Consider the following 16,147-nt stretch of genomic DNA (forward strand, 5'->3'; position numbering starts at 1 on the left):
GTCTAGTAATAACAGGAGCTGTTTAAAGGACAACAATTGTCCTCACAACCTAGTACAGATTATGTGTTGTTACTCTTACTACATCACTCTTTGTAATCAACTAAGGCCCTTAGCTGATCTTTCCAGCCAAAGTCACTGGATATTACAATTGTGCATTCTCCTCTCCTTATCCCTTCTTAAGACCAAGGCTCTGAGATCAGTTTTATTAAAAACAATACTGGTCCTGGCAGACTTAGCTAACTCAAGCCACAGCAGGAATTGAACCAGAGACATGGTTGTAAGGCCCAGTGCCAACTAATGATACATTACCTGCTGAATAGACTGCATCGTTATTTACTACTTTTTCTACTTAAGAGGACGATAAAGGCCAAGCTTGCATTTTTATAGTAGCTTTCACGTCCCAAAGCACTTGACAGCTAATAAGACATTTCTTGGAGATAGGCATTGCTGTGGAGTGGGGAAATGCAACAGATCATCTAGGTAAACCAAACTTGCACAAATGAGGAAAATAACCAGGTTCTTGTTTCACTGATGTTTTTGGGATAAATATTGCCCCCGGATGCCAGTGAGAACTTCTCTGCTCTGGTTTGAATAGAAGCGAGAGAGATCTGTCGCATCTACCTGGAGGTGTAGTCTTGGCCATTTTAAGAGTGTGGAGTATTTCTTCACTCAGAGTGTGGTGAATCTTTGGAATTCTCTGTCCCACAGGGCTGAAGAAGGTCAATCATTCAGCAGGTTCAAGACAGAAGTCAATAGATTTCTGGACACTAATGACATCAAGGGATATAGGTATAGGAAAATAGCATTGAGGTAAAAGATCATCAATGATCTATTTGGCTGGTGAAGAGGGCTCAATGGGCTATTCTTATATACAGTTAGTGGATCTACATTCACTCCACTAATCCAGTGACAATTTGAGTGGCTACTTCATTACCCTCTCAATCCCTTCCTCTTTCATATGCTTTCAATTAATATGAGTGATAAATGCCTTCCCCAAGTTGCTGCAGTTCTTGTCCTGGTCTACTAATCTTCAGACTTTTCAATGTAGACATATTTCTGACAGCATTTTTGTACATTGCGCAGTTTATTGTTGTACTAATGCCAGTTCCCCTCATCATTGTCAAGGCTAAGTTGAGAATGATGAGCTATACTTGAGGTACGAGGTTCATGGGGCTCGCAGGAAGTAGCTGAATGCCTAATTGCATTAGGATCTGGAAGTGATTCTCAAAGCTTCATCCATTGTGAACCAATTGGCATCAGCAGCAAATTTTCATTTTTTTATTGAAGCTACAATCTAGTAAAATGTCTCAAGGCATTTCGCAGATAAAATTAATCTGATGTTTAGCCAAAGAAGTGGTTTAACCTCACCGAGAAGAAAGCAAGTTAAAGGAGGAGAGAGAGGTGAAGAAGCTTAGGAAAGGCACAGTTAACTGAAAGGATGGCCATCAATGATGGAGCAGCTAATAGCAGGAAAGGGCAAGAAGTCAAAACTGGGGGAGTGCAGGGATCTTTGGGAGATTTTCAGGGAGACGGTTTGAGGGAGATGGGGAGGGCTTGGCCAGATTTAGGTTTAAGAATGAATAGTTAGAAAAATGGTCACACGATAAACTAGTTATCATTGGTCTTTTGCAATATATTTTAAATAGGTCAGTGGCTGCCCTTTTTGTTTTTAATGTATGTACTTCCATGCACTTTGTGTTCAGTTTGAGCAGTGAGGGAGGTAAATTGTGAAATAATGATTAGAATCATGCCAGAGTCAAAACCAGTAGGCTACAAAAGAACATGAAACTGAAGAGGGAGGAGGGGTCTTGTTTCTTTAGATGCACCTTCCAAACATCCAGCTTCACTCTGCTTTGGGACAATAGCAACATGGGGTGTGGAAACAATTTTACTGCTGAAATCCTCTCTCAAATCACATACCATCCTGAGTGGGACTTTTATCACCCATTCCTTTATGGTCACTGTGTCAAAATCATCATACTTGCCATATGTCAGCACTGTGGTTGTACCTTCACCACACAGAGTGTACTTGGTTAACTCCCACCAGCACCTTCTGAAGGGCAGCAAGCACTGAGCAAATGACAACATGGCAAAAATTAATGTTTAAACAAAGGGTTCAAGATCCTTGGAACCCTGGATTTATTGGAGATTATGGTATTCCCAGTGAGCTTTCCCATTTACTAAAGGAACATGTAAGAATGTAGTGACCATTACAAATCGACTTGAGACATTTTCCGAAATTGTTCTTTCAAAACATTTGACAGTGTGCAATGTCAATAAGAAACTGAAAACGCGATTGGCCTGAACTGAATGGCAGCTGTATTCTGTTGCTTCCTTATCCTGAATACTTCCAGACCTATAAAAAGTCATGTCAGCTCCTGCAAGAGCAGAAACTATGGGAACTTAAACTCACCCACTTTGTACTGACTTCCCCTTGCTAGATTTTTCATATTAAACACTAATCCTGGAATTATTGAAAATGGCTGAGTGAATGACCAATCTCTGTCACCTCCTGCATTCCCCAAATCAGAGATGCCAGTCTAAACTCCACATGGTCCCAAGAGGTAGTTAAAGGCACTGGACACTGAAAAGGCTATGGGCTACAGGCCTGCAGTAGTACTGAAGATTAGTGCTCCAGGATTAGCTGTGCTCCTAGCCAAGTTATTCCATTACAGTGACAGTACTGGCATCTACCCAGCAACGTAGAAAATTGTTCGGGTGTGTCCTGTTCATAAAATGCAGGACAAATCCAATCTGAGAAATTGCCATCCCATAATTCATTACCCTTGATTATCAGCAAAGTGATGGAAGGTGTCAATGACATGAGGCATTTATTTAGCAAAAACCCAGCCCTGTTTGGGTTTCATCAGGGCCGTTAGGTTCCTGACCTCTTTGTTCAAGCATCTGCTAAAATTTCAGAGGTGACATGAGAATGACTGCCTTCAGCGTTAAGACAGCATTTGACAATGTGCAGCATCAAGGACTCCTAGCAAAACTAGAGTCGATTGGAATCAGGAAGAAATCTCTCCACTGGTTGAAGTCAAATCTAACCCAAAGGGAGGTGGGTTGTTGGAGACCAAACATCTTTGCCTCAGAGATTCACTGCATAGGTTCTTATGAGTGGTATTCTATCCCAACCATGTGTAGCTTCTTCAGGAATGACATTAGGGGAGAAGTAGGGATATTCACTGACAATTGTACAGCATTCAGTATCGTTCAGATTTCCCCCAGATGTTGAAGCAACAGTGGCTTCAATGCAGCAAAACCTGAACAACGTTCAGGCTTGGGCTGATAAATGGCTTCTATCGTTCATGTGCACAAAGTGTGAGACAATGACCTTACCTAATAAAAGAGAGAGTCTCACAACCCTTTCCTTAACATTAAATGGGATTATCAGTTTCTCCACTGTTAACATACTGGTAAATAATATTGAACGTAATTTCACCAGCTACATAAATACTGTCATTCGAGTGAACAAGTTTGAGGCTGAGTATTCTGCTTAAGAATGACTCATCAGCTGATTCCCCAGTCCCTGTCCACCATCCACCAGGCACAGCTCAGGAGTATGATGGAATAATCTTCATATGCCTTGATGGGTGCAGCTCTAAAAATACTCAAGAAACTCAACAACATCCAAGACAAAGTATCTCAAATGATCAGTACCCATTCACCACTTTAAGCATTCATTCTCTCCTCCATCAGTGCACAGTGGAAGCAGTGGCTCTCATCCACAGGATGCACTGCAGCCACTTGCAAAGACTTTTCCATCAAGAACTTCCAAACACATGATTTCTGCCATCTAGAAGTTCGAGGGTCGCAGGTATATGGGAACACCACTGCCTGCAAGTTCCCCTCCAAGCCACTGGACATGTTAGCTTGGAAATATATCGCCAATCCTTCAGTGTCACTGGGTCAAATCCCAGAACTGCTTCCCTAATGGCATAGAGGGTGTATCTACTCCTCACCAAGAACCTCGGTTCAAGAAAAAAGCTCACCACTATTTTCCCTTGGGCAATTAGGAGAAAATAATACATGCTGCTTTTGCCATTGCTGCCCACATCCTGTAAATGAATAAATTGGAAAAGATTAAAGATAATTGAATGGCTTAAGACCAGGTAAAATCTTAATGTTGCTGGGATTTAAGGTGACAATAGGGCATGTTTAGGTGACCAGCTCTATTGTGGTAAGGGAAAATTCCTGATCTTCCTTTCCAAGTGTGAAGATGAAATGTGGCTTTCTTCAGCTGTGACTTGTGGAAGATCCTAAGAATAGAGAGGTCTCTGGTGTGCTGCAGAGGCTAAGCTGTAAATCAAAGACTGTCTGCCAAACATTTCAACTTGAATCTCGCATCCACCCAAGACAAATGGCTAAATACCTCGAACTCTCAGTGAGAGGGGTCAGGGATTGATTCTCAATTTGTTGGACTTCCAAGCTTAGCCTGAAAGGCCTCATTCAGAAACCAACCTGCACTTCTTAGAAGTAAGAACTTCATGTTTTGAAAAAGATTTCCCTTGGATTTTTATCGATTTGGAACATTGAAGACAATACGTTTTGTCGCCTGATGCAGCTCTGACCTTTAAACCTATCTTGGCTACTCCTATTTTCTCTTGGGCTGCTGAGGGTTGTGGATCTGATGGACTTCCTGATCTCTCCATAATTGGATTTCCAATGTCTGGGAATGCTTGCCTGAAGTGATTAGGATTTAGTAACTAGTACTGCCACTGAAAGTCTCTAAGTTCCTTTGAAATCTTCATTTTATTTCTATTCAATGTGTAATTATATCACATGACTGCAAATATACCAAAAATATTGCAAGAGGCAGTGCAGTCTGACTAATTACTATCAGCTTCAGATAAGCCTGTACCAGAAATTAATCAACTGTGGTGTGCTTTGGGTGTGCTATATTTTGGTTTCTGTTATTCATCTGCTTTGAATGCAAAAGGACTCTAACTGTGTGGCCCTGATACATGCAATACAATTCTTTTTAACCAGAAGCAGAATATTTCAAATCTTTAAAATTTTGACCCAATCTGAGACCTAGACTTTTAACAAAGCACTATTCCAACTGTCTCAGATCCTTGAAATCTCAGCTGGTGAGACCCCTTGAGATTTAAGAATATGGGAAAGCTTTCATTTTGAATCTGTAAGTACAGTGTTTGTCAATTCTCAGCATTTTATTTACTGATTTGATTTTATCTTCCAAAATTCACTTTCTGTTTCAGTCTATCTCCTTCTGATGAATTCGGAATGTGTTGTCTTAGGTCAATTGCAGAGAAAGTGTTCAATCCAAGAAATATGGGAATAAATTCACAGACCTCTGAATGGTCTGTTTGCCATGGCACCATATGGATATGTTATATTCTGCTCTATGTTATGGTGAATGTTGAGAGAGATTTGCAACACACGTTTTAGAAGGTGTTACTTTGATGTTGCTAACACTGCTTTTCTTTCCTCTCACCATCCACCCTCTCCTCACCCTTCCTTGGTTCTAGGTGGAGGAACGCTCCAAGTTAAACCGCCAGAGCTCGCCGGCAATGCCACATAAGATGGGAAACAGGATGTCTGATCCAAGCATGCCGCCTCGCTCTGAATCATTTAGCAGCAGTGCAGTGCAGGCTGCACGAACCCCACCAATGCATAGACCTGTAGAGCCTCAGGTAGCAAAGTCAATAGTTCCTACAATCCTCACCTGTTGCGTGCATGGAGGACTGCTTGAAATACTCTGGATTGCTAATGCTTCCTGAAGATGCTATGCCTGCTTCACAACCTTACGTAGAATTTTACAACAGCGGAAGAAACCATTCAGCCCTACATGGTCATCTGCTGGCATCCATACTCCTTACCAGCCTCTTCCTGTCATACCTCATCTCCCCTTGTCAACATACCCTTCTCTTCCTTTCTCCTTCATGTATTTATTCAGCCTCTCCTCAGATACATTCGTGCTGTTTTTGTCTGTACCTCACCAAGGTATGGTGTGCTTCTCACTAATGTCTGGGTAAAGAACTTTTCTCGTGAATTTCCAATTGGATTTATTAATGACCATTATGGCCAGGGAATTTTGATATCTTCCCACTGTGCATTCTATTTACCCCTGCCCCATAAATAGAAACAGTTCCTCATGTTCAGACAAATGAATCCCTTTGTAATTTCACAGTTTGTGGGAGGCTCCTGGATAATTATGCCTAATGGTGAGAATCTCTGGGTTTGGGAAATTCTCATACACTTACACTTTCTCTTGTGCTGCTATCCCTGTTCCTCTGCTTGTGCCAAGTCAGTTTCAGAACGACAGAACTCTAGGCCAGCCCAAATTGGTCTCAAATCTTGCTGGAGTCTTATGCCCTTGAATCCCATCCACTGGAGCTTGATCCTGGGAAGTCTGAATAAGATAACAGGAATGGAGAAACATTTGGAAGATAAGAGTTAGGAAGGAGTGAAACACAAGGTCAAAGTTCAGGAGACAGGGCCATTAGTGACCTCAAGGAAAGTAGGAAAGCCGCCTGGTCTCCTTTCTTCAATAACCCCCCCATCACCCACCTACCCTCACCCCATCATCATTGTGTCTAGCTGCTTTTCCAATGATTCCAGAGGATAAGGCTCCATTATTTTCATGCACAGAAATTCCCTTCCTTGTGATAGTCACTCTGTGTGTGTGTGACAAACACCTTATGTTTGGCCTCAATCCGCCACAAGATGATGTCATGGATTTGCAGATCTGGGAGGTAACTCTAATTTCCTTCTGCGCAGGTCCAAGTAGCTCACCTGGTTCCTTTGAAACCGCACAGCACTTCCATGACGGGTTCCCAGTCCCTTCACGAGCAGCCAACTAAGAGTATGTCCAGCGCTTTCCATTCACAAGAGGGGCTAGTGTCACATCGTGCCGAAATGCCACGGCAGAACTCCGACCCCACATCAGAAACCCCGCCCCTCCCTCCCCGCATTGGGTCAAGAGAAGAAAAGTGTGGGGGCAACGTTTGGCACAGGCAAGAGGAGGACACCCCACCCAAGGTAATCAACTCGTCGTGCATCATACCTCATCTCTCTCTCTGTAAGGCTGTACTGAGGCCAATGTAGGGTGGTCAAGTCCTGACATTATTCCAGGAGCTGTCAGCCCATGGCCCCCAGTCACACCTAGCCCCTGTCACTGATGTCTCAGTAAGCCTACTATTCCAGACACCAACCTTATCGTTACCAATTTAAAACATAAATACATGCTTCGATTGCAAATTGATGGTTTTTGACTGTCCAACAACCTGTCCTCATCCCCCTCCATCTCCCAACATTTTTTGAACAAATAAGAGAAAGTGTTAGCAGCAATTTAAATAAGCCTCTCTTTTTTTTAGTTTTTGATTTTTGCTTGTGACCGGGCTAATCTTTGATTTCTGGAGACCTAGGACAGTCTTGGAGGGTTGGTATACTATAGGTTTAGGGTGTACCATACATTAGTATTAGTAAGATACTCAAATCCAACCAGGCTGGTGGCATCCTGGTCTAGCACCATCCAGTGGTGGAACGTTAGGTCAGCATCTCAGCAAATGAAAGGGATGAGATATCTGGAGCCACATTGTCAGTCTGAATCTTCAGGTATTCCAGTCTTCTGCTGTTATTTTGCTTTTGAGACTAATAGAATGTGGGAGGTTATTCAGTTTTTCTTTTGGGACTGTTAATACTGTTTCTATAGAATTGTGCAGCTCAGAAGAAAGCCAGACAATCCGTCAATCCTGTGCTGTCTCGCGGAAAGGACTCTGGGGATTTCCCATTCTTCTTAATAGTTTTCCAGATCAACATAGCTTGCTGCTTAAAAGAAACAAATTGTTTCCTCTTGCCTATGTTTCTTTCCTTCAATTGTCCTTCAGTCCGTTTCCCTTTGGTTCGCAATCCTCCTACTACTGGTAATGGTTTCTTCCTATGTACTCAATCCAAACTGGACATAATTTTGACTGCTTGCAAGTGTCCCCGTATATGTTTCCAAGGAGAAGAGTCTCTGCTTCTCTAGTCAGAGTCATTAGTTTGCAGTATAGTAGACGGTCATTCAGCCCGTCAGTTCTCTCTCCACATCATTTGAAAGCTGATAAGCAAAATGCCTTACCTATTTTGCCTGGTGAATCTGAAGTCGGGGAAATAGACTGAGAATTTGAACATCTCCAATGAATCGTTCCTTAACTGTTCCTATTCCAAAGAGAATTCCTGTGGAGATTCTCAAATGCTATCTGGTGTCTGAAGAGATCCACAGTTAATACCTGTCAAGTAAACATAATCATAAAGAGGGTTTAATTGTAGTTGTATTCAACAGTTAACTCCTACCCTGAAAGATATTTCCATGTTTGGCAGCTCCCCAAATTGCTTACCCAAGAGTCAGTGTGGGGATTTGGGAATTTGGTTCAAATCAGTTCGTGGCATTCTTACACAATGTTGACAGATCTCAGTTAAAGTCTCAGTCCAAGACATGAGTTCATAATCTGGTCAGACACTCAGTGCTGTGTAAGGAAGAGCTGTATTGTCCAAGACACTCTGCTTTATGATGTAAGGTGCATTTTGCATAAATGGCATTAGCAGTTATTCACAGGGATTTCTTTAAAATCCACCGCCAAGCAATGACGATGACCATGCACCTGCCCTCTACAGAAATTAAAATCCCATTCTACCATTGTGGGGAGTTTATGCGTTATCATAAGCTCCAACATTCTTCTCTCTGATAACACTGCCAGGAAGCTCGCTCACTGAATGTTCATCCCATTGCTGCTTCTGAAGTCTTGCTCTGCACAAATGGCTGCCACATCTGCTTGCATATTAATGCTGCACTTCAGTGTGAGTGATTGATTGTGGATGAATGAAGCACTTTCTGAGATGGTGTTTGATACTACAATGCTGAGATAAATCTGTTTGTTGGGTCTAAATCACTAAGTGTTGGAAACCACTTTCCAAGCTATGCCTTGATGGGTCAAGGTGACTCACTTCAGGATGAAGCATCTTCCTAAGCAAGTCTCGGTATAACGTTCACAAAATATATGGTCTCATTCAGTCCACCTGGCAATGGAAAATTGTTTCCAATCATTCTCAGTGATAGGAACAGAGAGAGGTCAATCAGTCCCCAGAACCTGTTCTGCCGTTCTATTTGATCACAGCTGATTTGTATTCCACCTGCCCTTTTCTCTAAACCTCACTCACATCATCCATCTAAACACCTACCAATTGCAGCCCTGAATGCTCCAGTCTCTAAAGATTTTTTGGGCAAGGGACAGAGTTCCAGATTTCCACTCTCTGTAGCTAAGGAGGTGTACTCAATCTAAACTGTTTTTGATTTGATATACTTTCATATGTCTTCATATCTTTCCCAGGAGAACAATCCCTACTCCTCCCATGAAGTGCCGAGCTTGAATTCTACAGTTATGTCACCTTGTTCTGAACTTTCCCAAGCCAGTAGAAATGGTTTCTTTCTGCCTACCTTACTAAATCTCTTTGTCATTTAAAGATCTCAATTTGGTCATCGCCAATCTTCAGCAACACAATAAAGATTGACTCTGACATGAAATTCTGCACTTCTCTCTCCTTTATGACCAATTTAGTAACCACATGATTGCCTTTTTCATCTCTCTGTTGACCCCATTGTTGACTCACTGTTCTTCATCATGTACCTTGTTTTTTTAATTATCAGGTCCCTCAGAGAACAACATCCATCTCACCAGCACCTGGCCGCAAGAGTTCACCCGGAAACAGCAGTGGATTGGCTAATCGGCCCAGTGCCCAGTTAATCAGAGCAAGGTAATAAAGAATGAAGGAAGGATTTTGAATAATTCTAAAGTTATTGGGAGACATTGCAGCAAATTTGTTTTGGTTTGCGATTTCAGAATTGATGAGACAAGGTTGTAGTAATATAGTGGCTCTGTGTGTTCTCCCATCTTCATTGACCTCCAGCTCTCACCCTCTGTGACCAGTTCTGAAGTCAATGATTTCTCTGTGATTGTTTTAGTGAACTGAATTTCTTTTTTATGTCAACTGAGAGTAGTTACATGATTGCCATTTGGTTTTCTACTACATTTTATTTTGCATTCAAGTTTATCAATCTGCTGTTTTGGGATTTGAACCCATGTCCCCAGAACGTCAAGCTTGGGTTCTGGATTGTTAGTCCAGTAACGTTATACTAATACCACAATCTTCTTTGGGACCTGTTCAGGCTCTGATTCCCTCGGCTTAATTTCAGTATCTGGTTCCTCAGTCACTGACAAGTTTCCAATCCCTCAGTCGCTGTCCAGTCTCCAGTCCCATAGCCTCTGTCCTGCCTCTGGTCCCTCAGTCTCTGTCCATCTCCAGTCCCTTGGTCACTGTCCAGACTCCAGTCCCTCAGTCACTGTCCAGTCTCCAATTCCACAGCCTCTATCCAGTCTTGACTCCTTCAGTCTCTGTCCAGACTCCAGTCTCTCAGTCACTGTCCAGTCTCCAATTCCACAGCCTCTATCCAGTCTTGACTCCTTCAGTCTCTGTCCAGACTCCAGTCTCTCAGTCACTGTCCAGTCTCCAATTCCACAGCCTCTATCCAGTCTTGACTCCTTCAGTCTCTGTCCAGACTCCAGTCCCTCAGTCTCTGTCCAGTTTGTGGTCCCTCAGTCTCTATCCACACCCCAGTTCCTCAGTAACTGTCCACTCTGTAGTCCCTCAGTCTCCGGTCTCTCAGTCACTGTCCCATCTCTGATCCCATCTTCTGATTTCTAGTCTCTCTACTGTCCAGTCTCTCAGCCACTGTCCAGTCTCTGGACCCTGGGTCTCTGTCCAGTCTCTGGTTCCTCAGTCTGTATCTAGTGTCTGATTCCTCAGTCAATGTCCAGTCCCTCAGTCTCTGTGATGGGTCTGGGCTGTTCATAGAGATATTTCCAGAAGTTTTGTTTTAGTGCGGAATGCTTAGCTTTGACCCTTATCTGGTTTCCCTTGCAGTAATCCCGACTTGCGTAAGAACGAGAACCTGTTGGAGACCCCCCTGCAACGTACCAGCAGTGGCAGCTCATCCAGTTCCAGCACTCCCAGTTCCCAACCTGGCTCCCAGAGTGGATCCCAGAGCAGTTCCCAACCAGGCTCCCAAAGTGGATCCAATGAGCGCAACCAAATCCGGGGTAAGAAGGACTGAACGGAGGTTATAGGGAGGGCGGAGGGAGACAGCAAGGAATGGGTGAGGGTGGAGGAGGGATAAATGATAGGTCGTGAAGGTAAGGATGCGGATCATTTTTTGGGGACGTGGTGAATGGGAGGGTGAAAAGGAGGATGAGAGAAATGAATTTTGGGGAAGGACTGAAGTGTGGAGTGGGAGATGTCAACATTGTTTAGGTACAACACTAGTGGCTATGTAGATGCTAGATTTTGACTCACTGCAAACTGTGTGCTGTGTTGCACTCCAAAATGTCCAGGAATTAGAAGCACTCCCCAAGTTGGGGAACAAATTAAGGCAATTCAATAGATTAAGATAAACAGGCCATTTGGCCCAACTCCTCTGTGCTAGAGTTAATGCTTCGCAGGAGCTGACCAAACTCCCTCTTCACCTCACCCTGATCCTTCTATTCCTTTCTCTCTCGCGTTTATCCAGCTCCCTCATCAATGTGTTTACCCATCTGTTGTAACAAGTTCCACATTCTCACCATCTTTGGGTATAGAAGGTTTTTTTTGAATTCCCCATTGGATTTATAAAGTTTGATCCTATATTTATAACCTCTAATTTTGAATGCTCCCACACATGGCAGCTTCTTCTCCACTTCTGCCTTAATGAACCTCCTCTGAACATTAAAGTCGTTTTTTGCTCATTCATGGGATGTCTGTGTCACTGGCTGGGCCAGTGTTTAATGGCCACCCCTAAATGCCCTTGAGAAGGTGGTGGTGAGCTGCCAAGTCAGTCCATTGGCTTGATTTCGTGTGGAATGAATTGAGTTGGTTGATAACGCTGGGGGCCTCCAGTGGAGGCTGAGATAATTTATCAATTCGACACTTCTGACTAAAGATTGTCACAAAATACTTTTGCACGGATGTGCTAAATTTCCCAGTCACCAGTCATGGGGACATTTCATGTGTGGAAGCCCCTTCTGCTACCTTTTGTTTCATTGACCACCACCATTCATGACCGAATATGTAGGAACTAACTGCAGAGCTTAAATCAGATCCATTGTCTGTGAGACCAGTTAGCCCTTCTACGACATTCTGCCTTAACTGTTTGGCATGTGAGTAGTCCTGTGTTGTAGCTTCACTAGGTTGACACCTCATTTTTAGGTATGCCCTCCTATGCTCTTCACTGAATTATAGGATGAGGAGATCCATATCCATGAATGACTAAATGAGTACAGAAAAAGCAGGCTTTAAAATTTGAGAAGGTTCATTAAGGAAGAAGTGGAGAAGAAGCTTCAACTTGTGAGAGAGTTGAAAATGAGAGTTTTATAACTATAGGACTGTCCTTCATGAATTCGAAGGGGAATTCAAGGAAATGTTTTATCAGCAAAGAAGCTGAGAATGTGGGACTTGTTACAACAGGAAGTGGTTGAGGTGAGTAGCATAGACACAGTGAAGGAGTAGCTGGATAAATACTGGAGGGAAAAAGGAATAAAAAGTGAAGGGAAGAGGGGGTTATGAATGCTCCTGTGAAGCATTGGCTACCACCGAGCAGTTAGGCCAAATAGTCTATTTCTCTAAATCTGCAATTTCCTTAATGACTCCCCAGCCAGGTGTCAGTCTGGCTGTTTTGATTCCTGGACAGTCTGGAAAGGGTTCAAATTTTGGATCTTGCAACGCAAAACAGCACACTGAATTGTAGGAGGAGGTCATTTGGTCCATTAGATTTCTATCAAATATTATTAGGTCTCCTATTCTGAGACAACATGCAGCTGGGATCTTTATCTGTGTGCACTGCTAGATAAGGCCCTGGGAAACCATCTCAGCTAAACATTCACTTGTGAGAGACTGGAAAACCCTCAACTTTCCGTGATTTGAAGGAGGGCTAGTCCTTAAGCAAAAACACACCAAATTCTGGTGCTGAATAATTTTTTTGGATATTTGAGTGCTAAAAATGTGATGTCCTCTATTTCTAATGTTAAATAGGTGATTTTTTTTTCATATGCAGATTTTTAAATTCTGTTCTTCATGGTCAAACTCCTCCATGAACCCACCCCGACATCTGCAATCTAGTCCAGTCCGACACCCTCTCAGTCTCTTCCCTCCTTCAATTCTGGCCTCTTGAGGTATCCTGATTATAACTTCTCAACCTTTTGCAGCCATGCTTTCAGCTGCCTGGACCCTAAACTTGAGAATCATCTCCTTAAACCTCCCTACTTCCCCTCGTCCTTGAAGACACTTCCTAAAACAAACCCCTTCGATCAGGTTTTTTTGTCATTTGACCTGATATCTCTTTCTTGGGTCTTGGTGTCTAAATTTGTTAGTGCCAGCTCCTGTGATTCCTGGGACATGTTACCACATTAAGGGTGCTTTACAAATGCAGATTGCTGTTATTGGAAGTGTTTTTGCAGGTTTCAGTGTGGTGATCTTGTAATGTTGCAGGAACAGGGAAGCCTGAAGGATCACCAGTTCTCCCTCACGAGAGTTCGCGAGTGAAACCAGAAGAGGGCCGGGAGTTGACACGGCCTGGGAGACCTGCTGTAAGCATTCCTCAAAACCTCATACTAAATCGTACTCCATAAACACAAATCCACTCACACATCTACTCTGTGAATTGGATGCGCTTGCTGCTCGTAGAATGTCAGACTAGTTATTTCCCAGTGTTCATCTATGTATAATTGTAACTTGCAGCACAGAAAGAGTTAATTCAGCCTGTAGCCACTCTTTGAAAAAAAGCTACCCTTTAGATGCACTTTTTCCGATTCTTCCTCCGTAGCCCAGCATGTTTTTCCTTTTCAGATATATCTCTTTTGGTGCCTCATAGAATCAGAGGGAGCTCATTCAGCCCATTCTGTCCAGGCAATTCTTGCCAAAAGTAAATTGCCTAGTCCTTTTTTTCCTTGTAGCTCAGCAAATTTGTTTTCTGTTCAGGATCTTATTCAACTCTTTTAATTTTTAAAAACCACGAATCACTGACTTGCTCTTTCAAGGCCCATCCATAATTGTCTTTGAACTGAAGTAGCTTGCCAAGCCATTCCAAAGGGCGGTTCAGAGTCAGCCACATCATTGTGGGTCTGGAGTCACATGTAGGCCAGACTGGTAAGGATTGTAGATTTCCCCCTCTTTGAAGTACATTCTTGGATCAGAAGGCTTTTTACAATGATAATTTTGTTGGCACCGTTACAGAGACTGGCCACGTAGAGAGTCATACAGCACAGAAACAGGCCCTTCAGCCAACTCATCCATGCCAACCTGGTTTCCGAAACTGAACTAGTCCCATTTTCCTGCATTTGGTAGATGTCCTTCTGAACTTTTCTTATTCATGTACCTGTCCCAATGTCATTTAAATGTTGTAATTTTACACGCCTCCACCACTTACTCTAGCAGATCTTTCCTTATACCTCTGTGTGAAAAGATTGCCCCAGAGGTCCCTTTTTAAAATCTTTCCCTTCTCAACTTCCCTCCTATTACAGGGCAATCAGAATTATATGCAGTACTCCAAATGTGGCTTTACCAATGTTTTGTACAGCCATAATATTATGTCCCAATTCCTGTATTCAGTGCTCTGACTGATGAAGGCAAGTGTACCAAATATCGTTTTTACCATCCTGTCTACCTGTGAGACCACTTTCAAGAAACTATGCACCTGCACCAGTAGGTGTCTCTGTTCAACAACACTCCCCAGGACCCTAGCATTAACTGTATAAGTCTCGCCCTGGTTTGTCTTACCAAAATGCAACACATTGCATTTATTACCATCTACAGTCTACTGGCCCAGTTGATCAAGTTTCTGATGTACTGTTAGATAACTTTCTTCACCATCCAATATTCCAGATTTTACAAATGGGAATGTTTGTTTCACCAGCTGCTGTGGTGGTATTCAAACCCACACTTTCAGAGCTTCAGTCTGGGTGTTTGGATTTCTAGTTCAGTGATATTACAACTGCACCACTGGCCACTCCAGGAATCTGCCTCTATCATAATTTCAGGCAGTGCATTCCAGATCCAAACTACTTACTGCATGAGAAGGTTTTCCCTTTGTTGCCACCAATTCTTTTACCAACCACCTTAACCCAGTGCCCACTAGTTCTAGATCTTTGCACTCATCTTCTCCCAGTCTACTCTGTCCAGACTCCTCATGAGTTTGATCAATCAAATTTTGTCTTGACCTTCTCTCTCCTCTCAGGATAAATACCCCAGCTTCTCCAATCCATCTTTTCTGATACCATTCTGGACAATTTGCCCTCTCTCCCTCCACATAACTCCTGTTGTGAGGTGCTCAAAATTGAACCACCCCCTCTAAATCAGGCTGAACCAATGTTTATAAAGACTTGGAGTAAGTTAATGAAGGTTCCTCAAAAGGCAGTGAATGCAGAATCTTGAAATGTTTTTAAGGAAGACGTAGATAGATTCTTGATAACCAAGTGGATGAAACGTTATCAGGCGTATGCAGGAATGTAGAATTGAAGTTAAAGTCAGATCAGCCACAATCTTATTGAATGGTGGAGCAGGCCTATTCTTATTCCTTGGTTGTATAATAATCTCTTTTCTCTTGTACATTACGCCCCTATTAGTAAAGCCTAGCTCACTTGATGCTTTATTAGTTTCTATCATCTTGCCATTCCACCATTAATGATCTGCGCACAATATGCTCAAGGCTCTCTGCTCCTGCATTGTCTTTAGAATTGCATTCTTCATGTCTAATATTGCTTCTCCCCATTCTTTATAATAAAATATATCATTCAATACTTCACAGTATTCATTTGCATTGGTCATATAGCCATCTTTCTATCAGCTTCTTTCTGTCCTCTTGATGTCAATCATTATCCTCCTCACAGTTCCCAACCCTTCTTGCTTTTGTGTCATCCCCAGGGTTCAAAATTGTGCCCTATCCACCCAGGTCTACGATATTAATATAGATCAGGAAAAGCAGATGTCTCCACACTGATCCATGGGGGCCCCTGTTATCAACCTTCCTCCACTCACAACCATTCTCTCTTGACCAGCATGTGAACATACAAGCTAGCTGCCATTACGATCCTCCAGTCTGATCCACCATTGAACAACA

General features: G+C 42.8%; 1 protein-coding gene across 7 annotated transcripts in view; it reads left to right on the plus strand.

Moving 5' to 3' along the window:
* The window catches only part of LOC122556119 (TRAF2 and NCK-interacting protein kinase-like), a 264,784-nt gene that overhangs the window by 208,975 nt on the left and 39,662 nt on the right, over window positions 1–16,147 (plus strand). For all 7 annotated transcript variants that reach the window (XM_087993377.1, XM_087993378.1, XM_087993379.1 and 4 more), the window contains 5 exons: window positions 5,493–5,657; window positions 6,745–7,005; window positions 9,653–9,759; window positions 10,927–11,102; window positions 13,522–13,619. In XM_087993377.1, the coding sequence (XP_087849503.1) occupies window positions 5,493–5,657; window positions 6,745–7,005; window positions 9,653–9,759; window positions 10,927–11,102; window positions 13,522–13,619 (807 nt within the window). The remainder of the gene's footprint in view (window positions 1–5,492; window positions 5,658–6,744; window positions 7,006–9,652; window positions 9,760–10,926; window positions 11,103–13,521; window positions 13,620–16,147) is intronic.

The sequence above is a fragment of the Chiloscyllium plagiosum genome, unplaced genomic scaffold (genome assembly GCF_037043375.1).
Source record: "Chiloscyllium plagiosum isolate Xiang-an unplaced genomic scaffold, Cpla_swu_hap1 HiC_scaffold_13, whole genome shotgun sequence".
Taxonomy (NCBI): Eukaryota; Metazoa; Chordata; class Chondrichthyes; order Orectolobiformes; family Hemiscylliidae; genus Chiloscyllium; species Chiloscyllium plagiosum.